Genomic DNA, 16,220 nt, shown 5'->3' on the forward strand with positions numbered 1-16,220 from the left:
TCCGAATTCTGTTTACCGCTTCTGTTCTGCCACACCTCCGATTACGGAGCGCCCCGCGGGCCAACCCCCGCGTGAAACGCTTCCCGAGAAAACACCCGGAAGGGAGGGAGGTTTTTGGCGAGTGCGCAAAAGTAGTAGGCGGAAAGCGGCGGTTGGGAAGCTGGCGAAGCCTGGTTGCCTTGGTGATAACGGATAACGGATGACACTCTGCATTCCTGTGCCAGGTGCTTTGGTCCTTAGTTTGCGCACCGATGTTTGACTTATATGATGACGCTCAAGATTTGCAAATTCGCTGAGAGTCTGGAATACCGTGGAGGAAGGAACCTGCTGTTTTACAGGGCATGTGTATTTCCTTTCTGTGACGCATCCCTTCCACAAAAAGATGCAAACGTGCAATCAACTAAAGAACTCTCGCTCCTCCCCCATTTAACTCCAGGATGGTGGAGTTGTCCTCGCTCCCCCGAAGCTATTCGGACAGTGTCCGGAGCGCATCGGAGGGACCTAGAATCTGGCGTCCGCCTCTTCACTCCCAATATTGCCAGGCCTAACTCACGCGTGCTCACGGGGGAAGGGAAGGGAAGAGGGGAAAGGTTTTCCAGCACACAGCTCGCGGTCCGGGCTCCCCGGACGAGATGCCCGGCCAAGGTCCGGTGTCCGACTGGAGGGAGTACAGCTCTTCCGTAGAGCCGCCTACGGTGGCCAGGACCGAGGGTGACGGCGGGTGAGGCTGCGGGACCCCGAGGGAGTAGGGAGGACGGCGACCGGCCCTGGGTCGATATTCCCTTGTAGAGGAGGGATTGCGAGCTGGCTGCTTGGATAGACTGGTTCCCAGTGCACTGAAGTGAGAGGCGGGGAGAAACTATGTTGTGGCCGGGATGGGAAATATAGAAGCCGATTCACTGCTTAGGGTTAGGGCTTCCTAGGAGGAAGGTTTAGTGCAAAGTAAACTGCGACAGTCGCCTGCGTGCGTGCGACTTTCTCCCGCGAGGGGGCGCTGCGAAACCTGCTGGAAAAATTTCGGTCTGGCCACAGGGTGTCTGCGTAAGCGGAGCGGGGAGAGCAGGGGAGAATGTGGGAACAGACCCACCCGGATCCACCGAGGGCTTCTCAATCAATAAATCAGCTCCCTGTATGTGACATTAGCGACTTTTATGTCAAATGCGAATCCGTAATCGCCAATGAAACAGATGACTGAATATTAGAGGCACCTTGATTCGGGCATTTTCTTCACACAGAAATTCATTTATTTTGAGCAGGTTTTTACTCATTTCCAAGATACTGAAGACAATTAGCTGTTGAAGTCACTGCCATAGGCAGTACCTTCTCATCCGTTTCATCTGTGATTCCCTGAAAGTGGGAGCTGCCGGGGGTTCCTCTTCAATTCAGCTCAGTCTTAGCTGCTGCTGCACCCATGACCATCTTTTTTTTTTTTTTTTTTTTTTTTTTTTTTTGGTATCTAGCGAATCGAAGACTTCTTATAGATGTGGGATGGGTTTCGTGTTTCTTTTCTGTTCATCACAGTGCTTAGTGAAGTGCTGGATGCTAGTACATCAGAAGATCAGTGAACTCCTGCTCATTGAATAAATCAAAGGACGAGGGAAGGAAGGGAGTTTTGTCTTAATTTGAGAAAAGAAAAAAAGAACTTGTACAAAATTAGAAACATTCCAAACCAACTTAGATCCAGTATACCTCGATTACATATAATGAAGAACAAGATAGTCTTTTCCATAGCGAAATTACTTCATTAAAAATAAAGAGAACAAGAAAGTGTTATGGATACCACAGAAGCCCAAACTACTTTATTAAACTCATTGTAGGAATTAGATTAGGAGGCTATAAAAATCAGACCAAATCTGGCTTAAAGTAAATCCTGTCTAGTATGGTGAAATCTCAGATCACTTTGGAAATGTCTGGAGCCATTAGAATATAACCAGAATTACAAGAGGAAATTTGCAGGATATTCTGTCTGATAGGAAACATGCAAAATAAAAAGCATATGCAATACTGTTTTTTTAATTTAAAATTATTTAATGCTTATAAAGCTGTCAATTATTACGTATTATTTACATCCTTTTTTAAAACAGGTCAACTGGACATTATTACCAGAATTCCAAAGGTACAGGTAAGTAGAGCATATAAAGCAGATAATACCTATAAATAACAGTTCAGAGAATTCAATTTTGCTATAACTACTCACACAATAGAGTTTTAAAAATAGACTTTATTAGCATCCTCGGCGAACTTAGTCTTTCAGATTTTTCAAAGAACATTCCAGCAGGTTCTTTGTTTCTCGTTAAGATATCTTACATCAAGCATTTTAAAAAGAATACTTCAAAATAGCAATGAATCTGAAAACTGTTTATAACTGATGTTATAGCACAGAGCACAGCCTGGGGTTTATACACAAAAAGAAGGAAAAAAATTCTAAGTGGAACAACTTCAAAGAACATAATTTCCTGGTGATGCTATTTTCCTTTCTCTTGAAGTAAAGAATAGAGCTGTTGGAGTTAAGGGAGTAAGACGAGCCCCCAAAGGTCTCTCACTGATTTTGGCAGGGGCAAAAATTTCCATTAAATGATATCTAAACCTGGATTCATTTTGCTTTTCCTTGGAAAATTTATAGTCCTTACAGTTATCTATGATAAACACGCATGCGATTATCTGTGTGTATGTACATTTATATATGTAATACATATAAACAAATAGTGTTGTTGTTTTTAAATGGATATTGCTGAATCATATGGCATGCTACATTTAATTTTTTGAGGAACTGCCATACGATTTCCATAGCAGCTGCACCATTTTACATTCCACCAGCAATTCACAGGATTCCAATCTCTCCACATCCTAGCTAACATTGGGGTTCTTTTTTTTTTTGATGATCATCATTCTATGGGTATGAAGTAGGTGTCTCATTGTGATTTTGATTTGCATTTCCCTAATGATTAGTGACAGCATCTTTTCATGCCCTTATTGGCCACTTGTGTATATTCTTTGGAGATAGCCAAAGTCTCCTTAAGTTCTTTGCCCATATTTCAAGTGCGTTGTTTGTTGTTGAGTTTAACTATTATTTTTAAATGTTTCATTTTCTGTAAAGAAATGCTATCAAGCTTTTGAGAAATGCATCTCAGAAATATGGATCAACAGGGACATATAGTCTTAATTAACCCATGTTTATGACTTGAAAAAAGATTTTAAAAAATAGACTTTTAAATGTTGGCTTGATATTTATTTTATTATTACAGATTTCAAATTATGATTTTTAAGGGTCATAATTTCCAGATGATTTTCTATTGTTTACAAACTAGTCCTTCAGTATGCAAATATAACTCTTATCTACACTATCTGACTTGCCCAAATCTTAAAGAAATAACTAAATTTATACTTTAATATGTAAAATTATAGTGGCCTTTGTTATAATATTGAACAAAACTACTTGTTTAATTCACTTTACTAAATACAAACTTTTAACTTAAAATCTGTTCTGCCAGCTCTATTTGTAATAGCCAAAAACTGGAAACAACCCAAATGTCCATCAACAGGTGGGTGTATAATCGAATTGTGGAATATCTATCTATCTATCTATCTATCTATCTATCTATCTATCTATCTATTTATCTATCTATCTATCTATATACATGCGATGGAATATAATCCAATACTAAAAAGGAATGAAATTTTGTTACACTTGCATGGTTGGATTTCAAATTAATTATGTTAAGTGAAAAAGCCAAACCAAATATATATACTGTATGTTTTCATTTATATCAAGCTCAAGAAAATGCAAACTAATTTATAGTGATAGCACATCAGTGGTTGCCTGGCGAGAGTGGGTGTGTGGTGATGTGGGAAGTGTAACAAAGAGTTATTTCCTGACTAAATTTTGCCAGATATTGTTTTTCCTTAATCTGTTACCCTAAATTAAGTTACTAGTCTCAATATGTCTGAAACTGAAAACTAGTTTCCATTCTTCTGGGAATATGTCTCAACTTTCATTTTTGTATTGAAAGACTTAAGTATTTAAAACAATGACATAACTGAAATTATGTAAAAATAGTTTTAATAAGTTTCTGCAAAGCCCTTCATTTTAACACTGTCTCATTAAAGGCATTACAATTGTGTTATTTTATCTTGAGTCTATTACAGAATAGAATTTTATAACTATATACTAAAGTCAAACGAATGATAAAATTTTGATGTAAATCTTTAAAATACAAATACTGCATGTATAGTCCTGTTTAGTATGATCTGACATACAGTAAACTGAAAAAGTATAGGTTTGCATCTCAGCAGAGTTCAAAATAACATCGTCCATGTGCAATGATTTACAACCTATATAGTGAATATTTATAAATATCTTAGATTTTTGTGTGCTCTAAAACCAAATGGCATAGCATATATCTCCTTAAGTTTGACTCATGCTACTACTCCAGAATAATCACTGACACATGTAAATACATAGATCTTAACAATTAATTTGTTAAACTGATCTTTCTCATAAATTTGCATAATAATGTCCTTGCCTACAGAGGGAATCAAAGATGGACACAAAGTGAACTCACACATAGCCAAGCTGCAAGAGTTATGGAAAATTCCTCAAATTCAAACAATTCATATCCCTGAATCAATGACAGATTCATCCTTTCTAAAGATATGCTAACTACTATCAAACTTTTATTTAATGCTCTTTGTATTCAGAACTGAACTTTTTATTGAAAGAAAGCTACTTAGAGGGTAAGGCACTGCAGAAGACAAGGTACACCCAGCATATTGTCTAGGATTCTATAAATATCTGCTGGGTAAACTCATGAATGGATGCAATTTTATCATCATAGATTCCTTATCATAAGAGTTCTTTCATGGCTTTATGATACTTCAGATCTGATGTGCCTTTACGCAGGAAGCTCAGTGCCCCAAACACAAAGATGCTTGAGGTAAGTTCCATTCTAGAGATGGAAACCCAACCTCATAAAGATTTTGCTCAAGGACTACAAAATTAGAAGCAAGCAAATAAAATGGCAATAAGCCTTTTACAACTCTTGACCTGTAAAGATCATAGCTGCCAGAATATCATTTCTGGAGCAATACAAATTAGGGTTACTAATGACTTATGCAAACTGGTAAGTTTTCTGGCCAACAATATAATTTATTTTATATATAAAATTTATATTATATTATATATTATATTACATATATATTATATATAAAATAATTTATTTTATATAAAATATATATTTACATACACACACATTCTCCTAGAATAATTTATTTTATATATAAAATATATTTTATTATATATTATATATAAAATAAATTATTTTATATATATAAAATACATATTTACACACACACACACACATTCTCCTAGAATGCAAGACTCCACTATATATGTGTATTTATATATATATATAAATATAGTGGAGTCTTGCATTCTAGGAGAGTGTTAACTTCTAATATCAGCAAGTACTGCCATGAAAATCTTAGTTGAAATTACTAATATCAAAGACCATGAGACTATCCCTCAGTCTGGCCAACACAATTATTTTTCTGGTGCTAGAAAAAACTGTTTCTTTAGTTAAACTAGAGTAATTTGCTTTTAGTTACCATGTTATATCGAAGACAAGATGCCCACACTACTGAGAGGTAGGTATCTGGGAATTAAGACTCACTGACATAACAGCAGATTCTTCCTTTCCTTATTTTTCTAGGGTAGTTGCTCTCAAACTTCATTGGGCATCTGAATTATTTAAGTGGAAATGACAAGCAGAGTTATTTGTACTGTTTAAATGGCCATTTCTTTCTCTTTTGGGGGGCCAAATTAACATACTTAAATTTGCATAAATAAAATGTATGGTACGGTACAACTCTGCTGAACATTCATCCCTTCAGATAAAAGCCTGTAAATCTCGTTCTCTCATAGCATCCAGACCTCACCATGGGCCAGAAGCATTATCTGTACAACATTGCTAAGATTTATAATGCAAACTATCTGAGGATGTTAATGAAGAGGCAGTACATGCATATGATCGAGCATGGCTCTCAAAAGCCAAGCAGGTGCACCTCCAGCTAGTTTCTCACAAGTTGTCGCAAGAAACAAGAGGGTCTCCTAACTAACAAGAGGTGATTTGTATGACAGGTATCCTCACTCACCACAGGAGCCACCTCAGCTCTCGTTACTCACAGAAACACCGTTACCCCTGCACAACATGGCGACACCAACTGGAGAGATACGACTTGGGGCCTTCAAATGTAGCTGCATCTGTACCTGAAATGATCATGCAGCATTCCCTTTGGCGACCAGTGAGAAACAAAGAAGGATCTGTTACTTATTGTTTAAAAGGAGAAAAATGTACCCCAATTTTAGTTGAAAGGTAGCTAAATGATATCAAAGCTCATATTCCCTAATATGTTTACTTGGTGCTAAGTTCAAAACAGGTTGTATAAAAAACACAAAAGGATGTTATCTTAATGCCTCTTTACTGAGCTAACTGGGATATGCCACTTCTTTTAGAGCTTATTTTGTAGAACTGTAAACATTTCTTGATCAACTAGAGATATGGGAGACTGCCCTTTTCAGTGATTCCCACCCAAATTCAAAATAATACACTTCCAAAAGGAAAAGCACATGGTTGCTTTTGCACAGGACAATACTATATAAACAACAACAACAAAAAGAGAGAGGAAAAAAGAGATAAGCCTAAGTATTCAACCTTCACAATAGTTGGCTTTGCATTTCAGGGTTAAGTCACAGGAGAATTCAGCGGCTAAAAGTGTTCCTTTGGCAGTTTAATAAAGAAAATTTGTATGGTCTTCCACATGTATTTGGCAGATGTTCACTTTGCCAGTTCCAATTAAGATGCTTCTCTTTCTTATAGTTTAAAAACTGGATATATGTCTAAAACAAGATGTAAGTCGCTGGAGATTTTTAGAAAACCAGGTAGACATGAAATCAGGTAAATGGAATTTTAGAAGTATGAATTTTTAAAGATCTTATGGTTAAAAAATATTAAACCCAATAGTTTCATTTCTATTACAGAAGACATAAAAATTTAGAATGTGATTTGCCTTTATTGCTCTAAATACAATTAAACATGAAATAATAGTTTCTGCTTTCATTCAAAAGCACACACTGCTCAGAGGAGTAAGAGCCAAGCTATTTGTAATTCTAAATAAAGGTATTTATAATATCAAGGTCAGAGACTTAACCAAGAATGAATTTGTCAAAACCCAGATTCACAAAAACATGATTTCTCAAGCCAGCTATAGCACCTCTTTTATGAAATATTGCCATTTTTTGATGGACAACGTATTTTGTATAGCATCAAATAGTTTACAAAGGGCTATATCACCGATATCATTTTAATATTCAACAAACCAGTGAAAGCAAGCCAACCAGGTGATATTATTAAAATTTTACAGAGCAACTCGAACAAATCTAGACTTGGAAAGAATTACAGAATACAAAAAAGGCAAGAGAAATCAAATGCTCAGGAGTACTCCTCAGAATGGATAAAGTGGAAAGGATTAAGTGGAAATTAAGTAATTTCCTACTTAATAGTGGGTAGGGAAGTGGAAAGGAAGTAAGGAAGTTAGGCTTTCTGAACCCATATCCTGTTGCTGTGTGATAGCACCACTCAGCTCTGCTTCAAATACCATATAATGCCTATCCAAGAAGTGAGGGAAATGGCAGGAAAGGAGATAGCTCTAGTTTCAAAAAGAACAGCTGGAGGAAACTCTAGGTAGGGGAAAGATCCCTGTGATCCCCAAGAGAAGAGAGAAGGAACTTAAAGAAGATAGAGAATGCTGAAGCTCTAACTTCCCTCTAACTGAAAGATTTTAAAAAGCAAAGGGAAAATTGGACTCAGTGACACAGAATTTGCTATACAATAACGTGGCCAGAATACAGTACTGGGTATCATATTTTAAAGAGAGACATGAGAGAACAGGGAGTTATTAAATTTTTTAAATTGCAATGTTTTTGCTAAAATTTTTTTAATAAGGTAGGTCATTTTGAAGGTTCTTATATACAAATCTCAATTTTCAAGATGAAATATAATTTTATTTCAAAAACACATTATAAACCTTTTTTATCTTCAGTTTCTACAAATGATTCTGAATCATACATTAATGAAGAAAAAAAGGAAGATTTACTAAATAAGTGTATGCAATCAATCTCAATTGAAGAATGGGGAGAACATTTAATGTTAACTTGACAATCTTGTCTTGTAGATTGATGATGTGCCAAAGGTAGGAGAGGCAGTTGTGAATTGTGCCCTCTCTCCACATTTAGGATAGTATTGTTATTCGTCATTAAGTCATTAAGTAATTTTGGTTTGTTCAGAAACTTTTAAAACACTGTAATTGGTTTGATGTAGTTCCATGTACCAATATTTGTGTAATAGAGTCTATGTGTAATATATGCTTTTACTTCTAGCTAGATACAATTAAATTTTGTCATTTAAAATTGAATTTTTAATTTAAATCTGACAGACACATTAATCCTGTTTATAAGTCCTCAAACAGCAACATTAGAATATCTGACAAGTATTTTTTTGATTGGGCTGAGGAAAATTCTGAAGTATTCTAATACAGAATAGCATTTGATAGAGAGAACACCCGGCTTGCAAAGAAGGTGCTTAATAAATACTTGCTGCTTGAATACAACTTAAAAATGGAAATATCAGTTTGCCCTATTTTATGAAAATTGCCAAACACTTGTCCTCTCAAACTAGATTAAGTTGGGAGTAGTTGTATTAATGAGAGAATTCTTTACATTATATATTGTCTTGGGTACTTCCTTTCCATACGGCTATTACTTAGAAAATGAAATCTAAGTCCAACATTATGACCCAGAATGTTCTAAGAAATGAGAGAGCTCTGAAAGGTCATCTCATCTACCTTATCACTTTAATACTTGTCCACAGTTTCATTTGGTCTCTCATTTTTATGGTTTTTAAAAATTAAAACACAGTTTATCAAGAAAGTGTAAATGAAAAGTAACTGTTTATTACTGGAGAAGAGAAAAATGTATACAAGGAAGTCCAGATTCTTTTTCCTCATGCACTGCTTTTGTAATAAAGTTCCAAATATCAACTTTGAAGATATTTACAAGGATAAATTTTTCTTAACATGTGACCAAATGTGTGGTGGACATTTTTTCATAGAAATTATATACTTAAACTAAATAAATTCTTATAGTTTACAAGAAGCTTAGAACATCATATTAACAGAAGATGATATATTTTACTGCAAAATATTATAAAAGTGATACAATTTTGTGGCTCTTAAATGTTTAATTACTTGATTTGAACAGGGGAATTAAAAAAAAAAAAAACAAAAATCAACACAGGCCTGGCTTTAAGACTTTTTGTATTCGATTCGTTCTACTTTCACATCATCTCCAATTAGCTGATACACATAAGTGACAACTGTAGAAGCTTGGATATCCATCAACACAAATGAAGGAATAATATTTCTGGAAGAAAATAAATAATGTCAGTGTTTTGTACCAAAAAGCTGCAACACTATAAATTCCAATTTAAGATGACAATTTGGATTTAAGGAGAAATCTGGTTGTTACATATTAAAAAGAATAATCACCCAAAGAAGATGGCCAAAAGGCTATTATTTAAATGGTTGCATTTCTCTTGTATGAAATGTCACACATGCAATTATTAAATTTATAAAACCCCCCAAATTCCGAAATTGCATACTACTCACGTTTCCAAGGCATTATATGCGCCAGTGGCAGAACCTGGGTTAATGTAGAATTTATTTTCATGCTCAAATGCTTCAAATTTGTGTGTGTGTCCCGAGATAAGAATGTCCACGTCAAACTGCCTCTGCAACAGCGCTAAGCTGGCCATATCTCCCCATGGAATAACTTGATGTCCATGGATCAAACCAATTTTGAACTGCCCAACAGTCACAACTTTCTGTTCTGGATAATTCAGATTCTAAAATAAGAAAGAGACACAAGAAAAAATATGTTTTAGAGATACTGATTTTTAAAAAACAACCTGCTTAAATATTTGATCTCATGGATGTTTTGCTTCACTACCAACACATTTACTAAAATGTGATTTCTTCTCAGTCTCTAAGGCTGAGACTGTACTCAAAACAACTGGAATTTATCATGCAATCCCTTTATTGTGTTTATTTTTATAGAATATAGATGTTTTGGGGCATGCTGTAGGAAATAATTAATTCTCCCAAATTTGTGAGTTTCCTCTACCTAAAACCCTAGGCATATGACCTGTAGGCTAAGGTGTGTTTAAATTATACCTCAAGCTTTAACAGCTATAAAGATGGCTTAAAATAATGATAGTTAACATTTACATAGTACTTAGCACGAACCAGGCACTATTCCAATGGCTTTATAAATATCGACCTATCTCATATGAACAATCCTAAGAGGCAGGTTCTATTATGATCCCATTTTATAGATGATGAAACTGAGGCAGAGAGGTTAAAATAACCTGCTCAAGGTCACATGATAGTAAGTGGTTAAGCCAAGCTCAAACCCTGGTAGTATGGCTCCAGGGTCTGTGAATTTAGCAAATTAGAAGCAAAAAATTTTAACTCTTGCTACTGAAACTGTCTTTAGTATAACATAAACAGAACTCCTAATGTTTGTAACAAATCAGAACCATATTCTAATTATTGATAAGAAGTGTCTGTCCCTTCCCTTCTCATTCCTGTCTTTCACCTCTATGCCACCTCTAGTTTATCCAAACTCTTTTAAAAATCCACTTAAAAAAGACAGTATGCTCATTCAGTTTGGATTAAAGAAGCCCATTATAAAACACCAATAAAGTTAAATAATTTGTGAAAAAGCTTATATGTTGATACAACATCAACTTTTCATACTAGAATCAGCTTTATCATGCTAAATTATACAATGTTAGCACTCGCAGGGGTCTTAAAAATCATCTATTCCAATTATATTTACATAGGAGGAAACTAAGAGGATGTAATTTGCCTAAAATGTCACTATTAATAGGCAAAGTTGGAACTCCAGAACTTCTCATTTTTTTTCTTTTTTGAAGTCAGGTTGATTGAGGTATAATTTACATACAGTACGATTATCTTTTTTAGTGTACAATTCAAGGGGTTTTGACAAATGCATATAGACATGTAAGCACCGCCACAATCAAGATACAGAACAGTTCTATCGCCTCCTCAGTATTTCCTTAGGCCCCTTTATAGTTAACCCTTGAGACAGAGAGCCACGGCAGGGTTTTCAGCAGAGCAGTGATGGGATCTTACTTCACCTAAAAAGGATCACTCCGGTTGCTACTTGGAGAACAAACTGTGGAACGAGGAAGGGGAGAATCAGGAAGCTGGAACAGAGGAAAGTAATATGGTACTTGGAACAGGCTGGTAGAGGTGGTGGTGGTGAGAAGTTCGTAACAAAAACTTTCAAATGAAATAATAGTACTACAAAAAATAGTGACAAATCACTTTTACTCCATATCGATTTAGTAAGAATGAGTACTTAATATGTGTATTGAGCACTCTAAAATCAGTGATTTTCAAACAGGAAGGGGTATGTGTAGTAATTTTATACTTGGAAAAAAAAAGAAGTCAACAGTTGAGAAACCGATCTAAAGGATAAAACTTCATATGTGAAAATCAAGAAAAGGAAACATTGGGAAGGAAAGGGAAATACATCACCTCATCAAAGTCTCCTCTCACAATATGAACATCACCGGCCAGAGTCTTGAGATAGTCATAACTCTCTTTGGTGCAAAGATTTCCAGTGCAGAGAATGTGTTGAATCTTTCCTGGCACCAGCAGTTTTTTGAATTTAGCCGGCAAACTGTTGCACCGGTGCGGGATGTGCAGATCTCCTAATACCAACACCAACTTTAAAGTGTTAAGGTAAGACAAGGTATAATGTTAAACATGATGTCAAAACAAGATACTCTCCTCCAATAACTCCCCTTTTAAATTAAACTAATCAAAGATTCCAGAACACAAATGAGCAGAAGTTATTCATATAGTTCCTTATCATGACCATATATAAACACATATGGTAATAAATCAATCTTCTTTTATTTTGGTCACAAACAAGTATGCATACACAATACAGATCATTCTATTTACCAAAAATAAACTCAAGCATTCTAAAGTGATTCATTTAGGGACCTATAAATTACAGTGAGTAAAAAAATTACAAAATGAAAAATACACTGCTGGGCCCTATGGAATTTGGCATTTTTGAAGACTGATATGGTAATTCTTATTTCTGCAGTTCTAATGTAAAACCTCTTGTGTTGATTCCAGGAACATTAATAAAGAGAACTGTTAAAAACATAATCATAGATTAAAAAGTTAATTCCATAATTTATGTTTACTAGACTGACAACTATTTGAAGGAACAGGGCCCAAAATTTACAATATTTGCTTCTTGAAACTATTAGCTACACATTACAGATGAATAAAAACAGCCTATGTTTCAAGAAGTTTCAATAGGGCAAATATGTGCTTTTGAATTATAATCTTTATCTTCTGTTACCGTCATTATTAAATATCCTGTCGTATTTTCATTGTCTAGATTAAATTGCCTACGTACCCTCAGTTTAGTTCCCAAACTTAAAATAACATTTTCATAATCTTTCATGTGCATTAGAGCATTAAAAGAAATCAGCTAAATAAGTGATGAATTTAGCAGGAGGTGGTTTAGAGTGGCAACATAGTCTCAGATGACAAAAATAAATTTTGTACTTATAGAATAAAAAAACCTCGATCCGGTAAAATTTTAATTTTAAAATTTCAAGATTTTACATGTAAACATTATTTAATTCAGTCATTTAAAAATAAGGACAACAATGGATTTCTTCATGTTCATTAGTATAAGCACCTTCATTCAATGACAGCATGTTTTCCCACACAGACATCCCATCCATAAAGTGCATGCCCTTTAACTGTTTTAAAGGCACGACTATTCTTTATTATCAAAGAAAATATTAAATACCCAAAATAGGATAAAACAAAATAGTTTTGCCATCAGACTTTGTAAATTGAAATTAATCAAAAACAAAATGTGTGAGATTAAAATTATTACTGAAACAAGCTTGATTCATCTTGTAACAAATATCAAAATGATTACAAAGGAAAAGAACTTATTAGGATGTAGAGTAACTGAAGTAACACAAGGTTACAAAATTAGCGTACTTTAAAAGAAATTGTTAGGTAAGTTTCTTCTTTATAAAGAGTAGATTCAGTTGGCATTTGCTCAATAACTTACATTGTTTCAATACAGATCTTAGTGGACAGAACACCTGTAAAACCAAAAACCACCAGGAAGTTTCCACCCTCACTGGTAATCAATACAAAAGTACCGAGAGAACAATTTAATCTTTAGAGGGGGATCCCTTCAGATATGGATTGAAGTATGCAATTAATGTGGGAAGCTGGCATTTGAGAAAAAGGTAAAAAACAGACTTCTATATTAAAAAATAGAATAACCTCAACTCATAAAAGAGTATATGTCCATAATAGGTTGAAAATGTTTGGGACTAATAATGAACAAGATGTTCAATCTGAATGAGCTAGAGAGAACAGTAGTAAGACATGATACTTTATGACTGATGACCTAAATTCTAGAACACTGTGGATTATACCCAAGTGTACTCTGATTATCAGCAGTCTAAAGATATAACTGTATGAATGACTACATAGAAATCATTTCAAATTAGTAAGGATCCGTACTAGGACTCTGGTTTCCTGCAAGTTAACAAAGTTATATGGGAAATACTGTCACATAACAAATGTCATACTTGTCCAAATTCCACACTTTGACAGTTAGATGTAGATTATAGTCTTTTGAGAAAGCAAAAGATCCTGGAAATGGTAGTCTTGTTAAATTCAAATAAAGAACCAAACCAATCAAAGCATAGGAATTTGGTTATTTTCTACTTGAGAGACTCTAAAAGGGTGAAAATCCAAGTAATAAGACACCCAACCACCACTGTTAGGAGGAGCTAAGAGAAGAAACTTACTCTGTGCCCAGCCTTAGTGGAATGAAGAAGTTGATTGCAGACAGGGGAATGAAAAAAAAAGGGTGAAACATGACCAATGTTAAAAGAAAGCAACGAAAAGAAACAAACCAAAAAAAAGAACAACAAAAAACTCATATCAAATGAAAATGCAAACAATTGTTAATGATTCTGAGTGTTATGAAAGAAAATGTTAAAAATCAGCTTTGCTCATAAATCAAAAGAACCATTGGCTGTATTTTTAAACATGACACGCATACACACACGCACACCCACTTGAAAATATTTTTGCTCATTTTCTTCTACTTTTCCTAATCTTATTCTTCACATCGACTCTCATCCCCTTTTGCTGACTGTTCTATTTAGAATTTTATAAGATAATTTTGAAAATTCAGCAGTAACAGCTTCAACAAAAGCTAACATTTTCTGGATTTTTAAAGCCTAATTATTCTTCAAGTATATAGATTTTATCTTATGTTCAAAATTCTAGTTGTAAAATTATGCTACAGTTATGTCATTATTTTGTATAGATCTCACAGCACTAGGAATACATTATCAAGTAGTGAAGTCACCGACTAAAGATGATAAAAACCAATACATTTCTCTGGATAAAACTGGATCATCACTACACCTGAATTTGCTGCCTGTAGACTCTGGGTACTACGGAGTGTTGAACGTTTCTAGTCTCCTTTGCCAAATAAAATGCTTTTAATAATAAAAGAATTGGCTAATGCTAAATTTTGCCCAATTCTATTTGATATGAAAGTGATGTTCCAATATGACTACCCTAAAAAAGTGTTCACCTCTCAAAAAGAACTTCAGGAACATTTCAGGAAACTTCATCTTCTCCCAGTTATAACTGTATCAAAATTACTGTAAAATGAATTGCTCTAAACTGGAGTTTGTTTAGAAGCAAAAATCAAAAGTGGACGTAAAGCCTTTTACATTATATAAAGAAGCATATACCATAAATCTTTGTCATGTCTCTAAGTCACCTCGAAGACTATGTTTGTTATAGGATCGAGATAATCTTTAAAATGCAATGAATACTCATCAGAAAGAAAAGTTCCTTTACAGTTAAACTTCATGAACACAAATACCAACATAATCAGAGCTCCTTTTGACACTGTTCTGAACTTTTTAGGGGGTCAAGGGCACCTATGAAAACTGATGACAGCTATGAGCCGTCATCAGTAGCAGCTCCTGAGTTTTTATGTAGGAAGGTCTTAGGTGCAGGAACCTACTGGGTGTGAGAGAGGGATGGGCCGACCTTGGGGCGGTCCGATGAATGACTAAACGACCCTAACTACCCCTTGGCATCAATACTGGTCCTTCACCCACAAAAACGTACATATTTTCAAAAATTGCTAAGCAATTTCAAGGAGTTCACGGACCACTGAGGAATCTCACTCTAAAGGGTCGCAGCACCCTAAATAAACAAGTAGTTCCAGTAATTCGAAGAGCCAAACGCAGTCCTTTGAGAGCACACTACGCACTGCAATGGCAGCTGCACGTTATTTCAGCGGCGAAAAAGATGTTTTTTGACCCCTTTCCTTAGATGGCAAACTAACATGGGTAAAAGAATTCTGCTCGCCGCTTCCCGTTTTGCACCTGAGAAGCCAGCTTTCGCCACATGGGGTGTACACCCAACCTAGGAAGGTGCTTTTTTCGGGGAAGAAGTAGGGAAACATCTGAAAACGGAGTCCCAGGGCCCCTTCCTCGGAGACACTCTAAGCACAGGCCCAAAGGCCTTTCCCCACTCGGGCGTGCCCGTCTCGTGACAGGACTGGCAGCTGAGAGGGGCCCTTTTCCTCCTCGGACGTCCTCTGGGGCGGGGATGCAAGGCCAGCGCCCGCTGCTTCCAGAGGTGGCCGCTCCCTTCCCTCCCTTGCCTTTCTCCTGGGCCTTCCCCAGGCCTGGGCCGCGTCCACCCAGGCCTCCGGGGTAACCCAAGCCCTCTCCCAGACTCCCAGCGGTTCCCTACGACGCAGCACCCCGGCCGAGAAACAGGCCTCAGTCGCCGCAGCTGCCGTTCTCACCATCCTGTCACTGGGCTCCGCTCAGTCACCACAACCGCCGCCGCCCTCTTCCTCAGACTCCTCGGCGACCCGCCCACCTCACTCACAACCAATGAGAAACGAGGTCGACAAGAGACCACCCTACGGAGGCCCGCAGAGGCCTTTCCCCGCCGCAAAGCAAAGCGGCTCTCGGAGATAG

The 16,220-nt window shown here is 36.1% G+C and overlaps 2 protein-coding genes across 12 annotated transcripts; one reads left to right on the top strand and one right to left on the bottom strand.

The window, feature by feature from the left end:
- The first annotated feature begins 17 nt into the window (after window positions 1-17).
- Window positions 18-8,856, top strand: FAM216A (family with sequence similarity 216 member A). 10 transcript variants are annotated; one of them, XM_039879432.1, is made up of 7 exons: window positions 555-721; window positions 2,085-2,122; window positions 4,530-4,649; window positions 5,919-6,050; window positions 6,137-6,316; window positions 6,875-6,943; window positions 8,083-8,856. In XM_039879432.1, exons 1-7 carry the CDS (start codon window positions 633-635, stop codon window positions 8,211-8,213), a joined length of 759 nt encoding a protein of 252 aa, XP_039735366.1. In that variant the 5' UTR covers window positions 555-632; the 3' UTR covers window positions 8,214-8,856. The 10 variants fall into 10 exon arrangements, 2 of the variants coding, with proteins under 2 accessions (XP_039735365.1, XP_039735366.1); XR_005656474.1 differs by lacking the exons at window positions 4,530-4,649; window positions 8,083-8,856 and adding exons at window positions 3,492-3,542; window positions 4,836-4,934 and having other exon boundaries at window positions 18-721; window positions 5,921-7,102; XR_005656475.1 differs by lacking the exons at window positions 555-721; window positions 4,530-4,649; window positions 8,083-8,856 and adding exons at window positions 18-224; window positions 3,492-3,542; window positions 4,836-4,934 and having other exon boundaries at window positions 5,921-7,102.
- A 128-nt stretch (window positions 8,857-8,984) lies between these two features.
- On the bottom strand, window positions 8,985-16,192 carry VPS29 (VPS29 retromer complex component). Of its 2 annotated transcripts, XM_039879426.1 has the most exons (5): window positions 16,043-16,134; window positions 14,007-14,018; window positions 11,677-11,868; window positions 9,721-9,956; window positions 8,985-9,475 (listed from the first exon to the last, which is right to left on the bottom strand). In XM_039879426.1, the coding sequence occupies exons 1-5, from the start codon at window positions 16,043-16,045 to the stop codon at window positions 9,358-9,360; spliced, it is 561 nt and encodes a 186-aa protein (XP_039735360.1). In that variant the 5' UTR covers window positions 16,046-16,134; the 3' UTR covers window positions 8,985-9,357. The 2 variants fall into 2 exon arrangements, with proteins under 2 accessions (XP_039735360.1, XP_039735361.1); XM_039879427.1 differs by lacking the exon at window positions 14,007-14,018 and having other exon boundaries at window positions 16,043-16,192.
- Window positions 16,193-16,220: the final 28 nt, after the last annotated feature.

Source organism: Pteropus medius, unplaced genomic scaffold (genome assembly GCF_902729225.1).
Source record: "Pteropus medius unplaced genomic scaffold, Ma_sr-lr_union100, whole genome shotgun sequence".
Classification (NCBI taxonomy): Eukaryota; Metazoa; Chordata; class Mammalia; order Chiroptera; family Pteropodidae; genus Pteropus; species Pteropus medius.

Bases quoted from the DNA above. Each gene is read 5' to 3' on its own strand.
- FAM216A (XM_039879432.1), top strand. From the start codon at position 633: ATGCCCGGCCAAGGTCCGGTGTCCGACTGGAGGGAGTACAGCTCTTCC. The intron at 2,123-4,529 runs GTAAGTAGAGCA...CCTTGCCTACAG, and splicing joins CCAGAATTCCAAAGGTACAG to AGGGAATCAAAGATGGACAC. The intron at 6,944-8,082 runs ATGAAATCAGGT...CACATTATAAAC, and splicing joins TTTTAGAAAACCAGGTAGAC to CTTTTTTATCTTCAGTTTCT.
- VPS29 (XM_039879426.1), bottom strand. The intron at 9,957-11,676 runs GTGATGTATTTC...TTCTTATTTTAG, and splicing joins TGAGAGGAGACTTTGATGAG to AATCTGAATTATCCAGAACA. The intron at 9,476-9,720 runs GTGAGTAGTATG...ATTTTCTTCCAG, and splicing joins GCATATAATGCCTTGGAAAC to AAATATTATTCCTTCATTTG.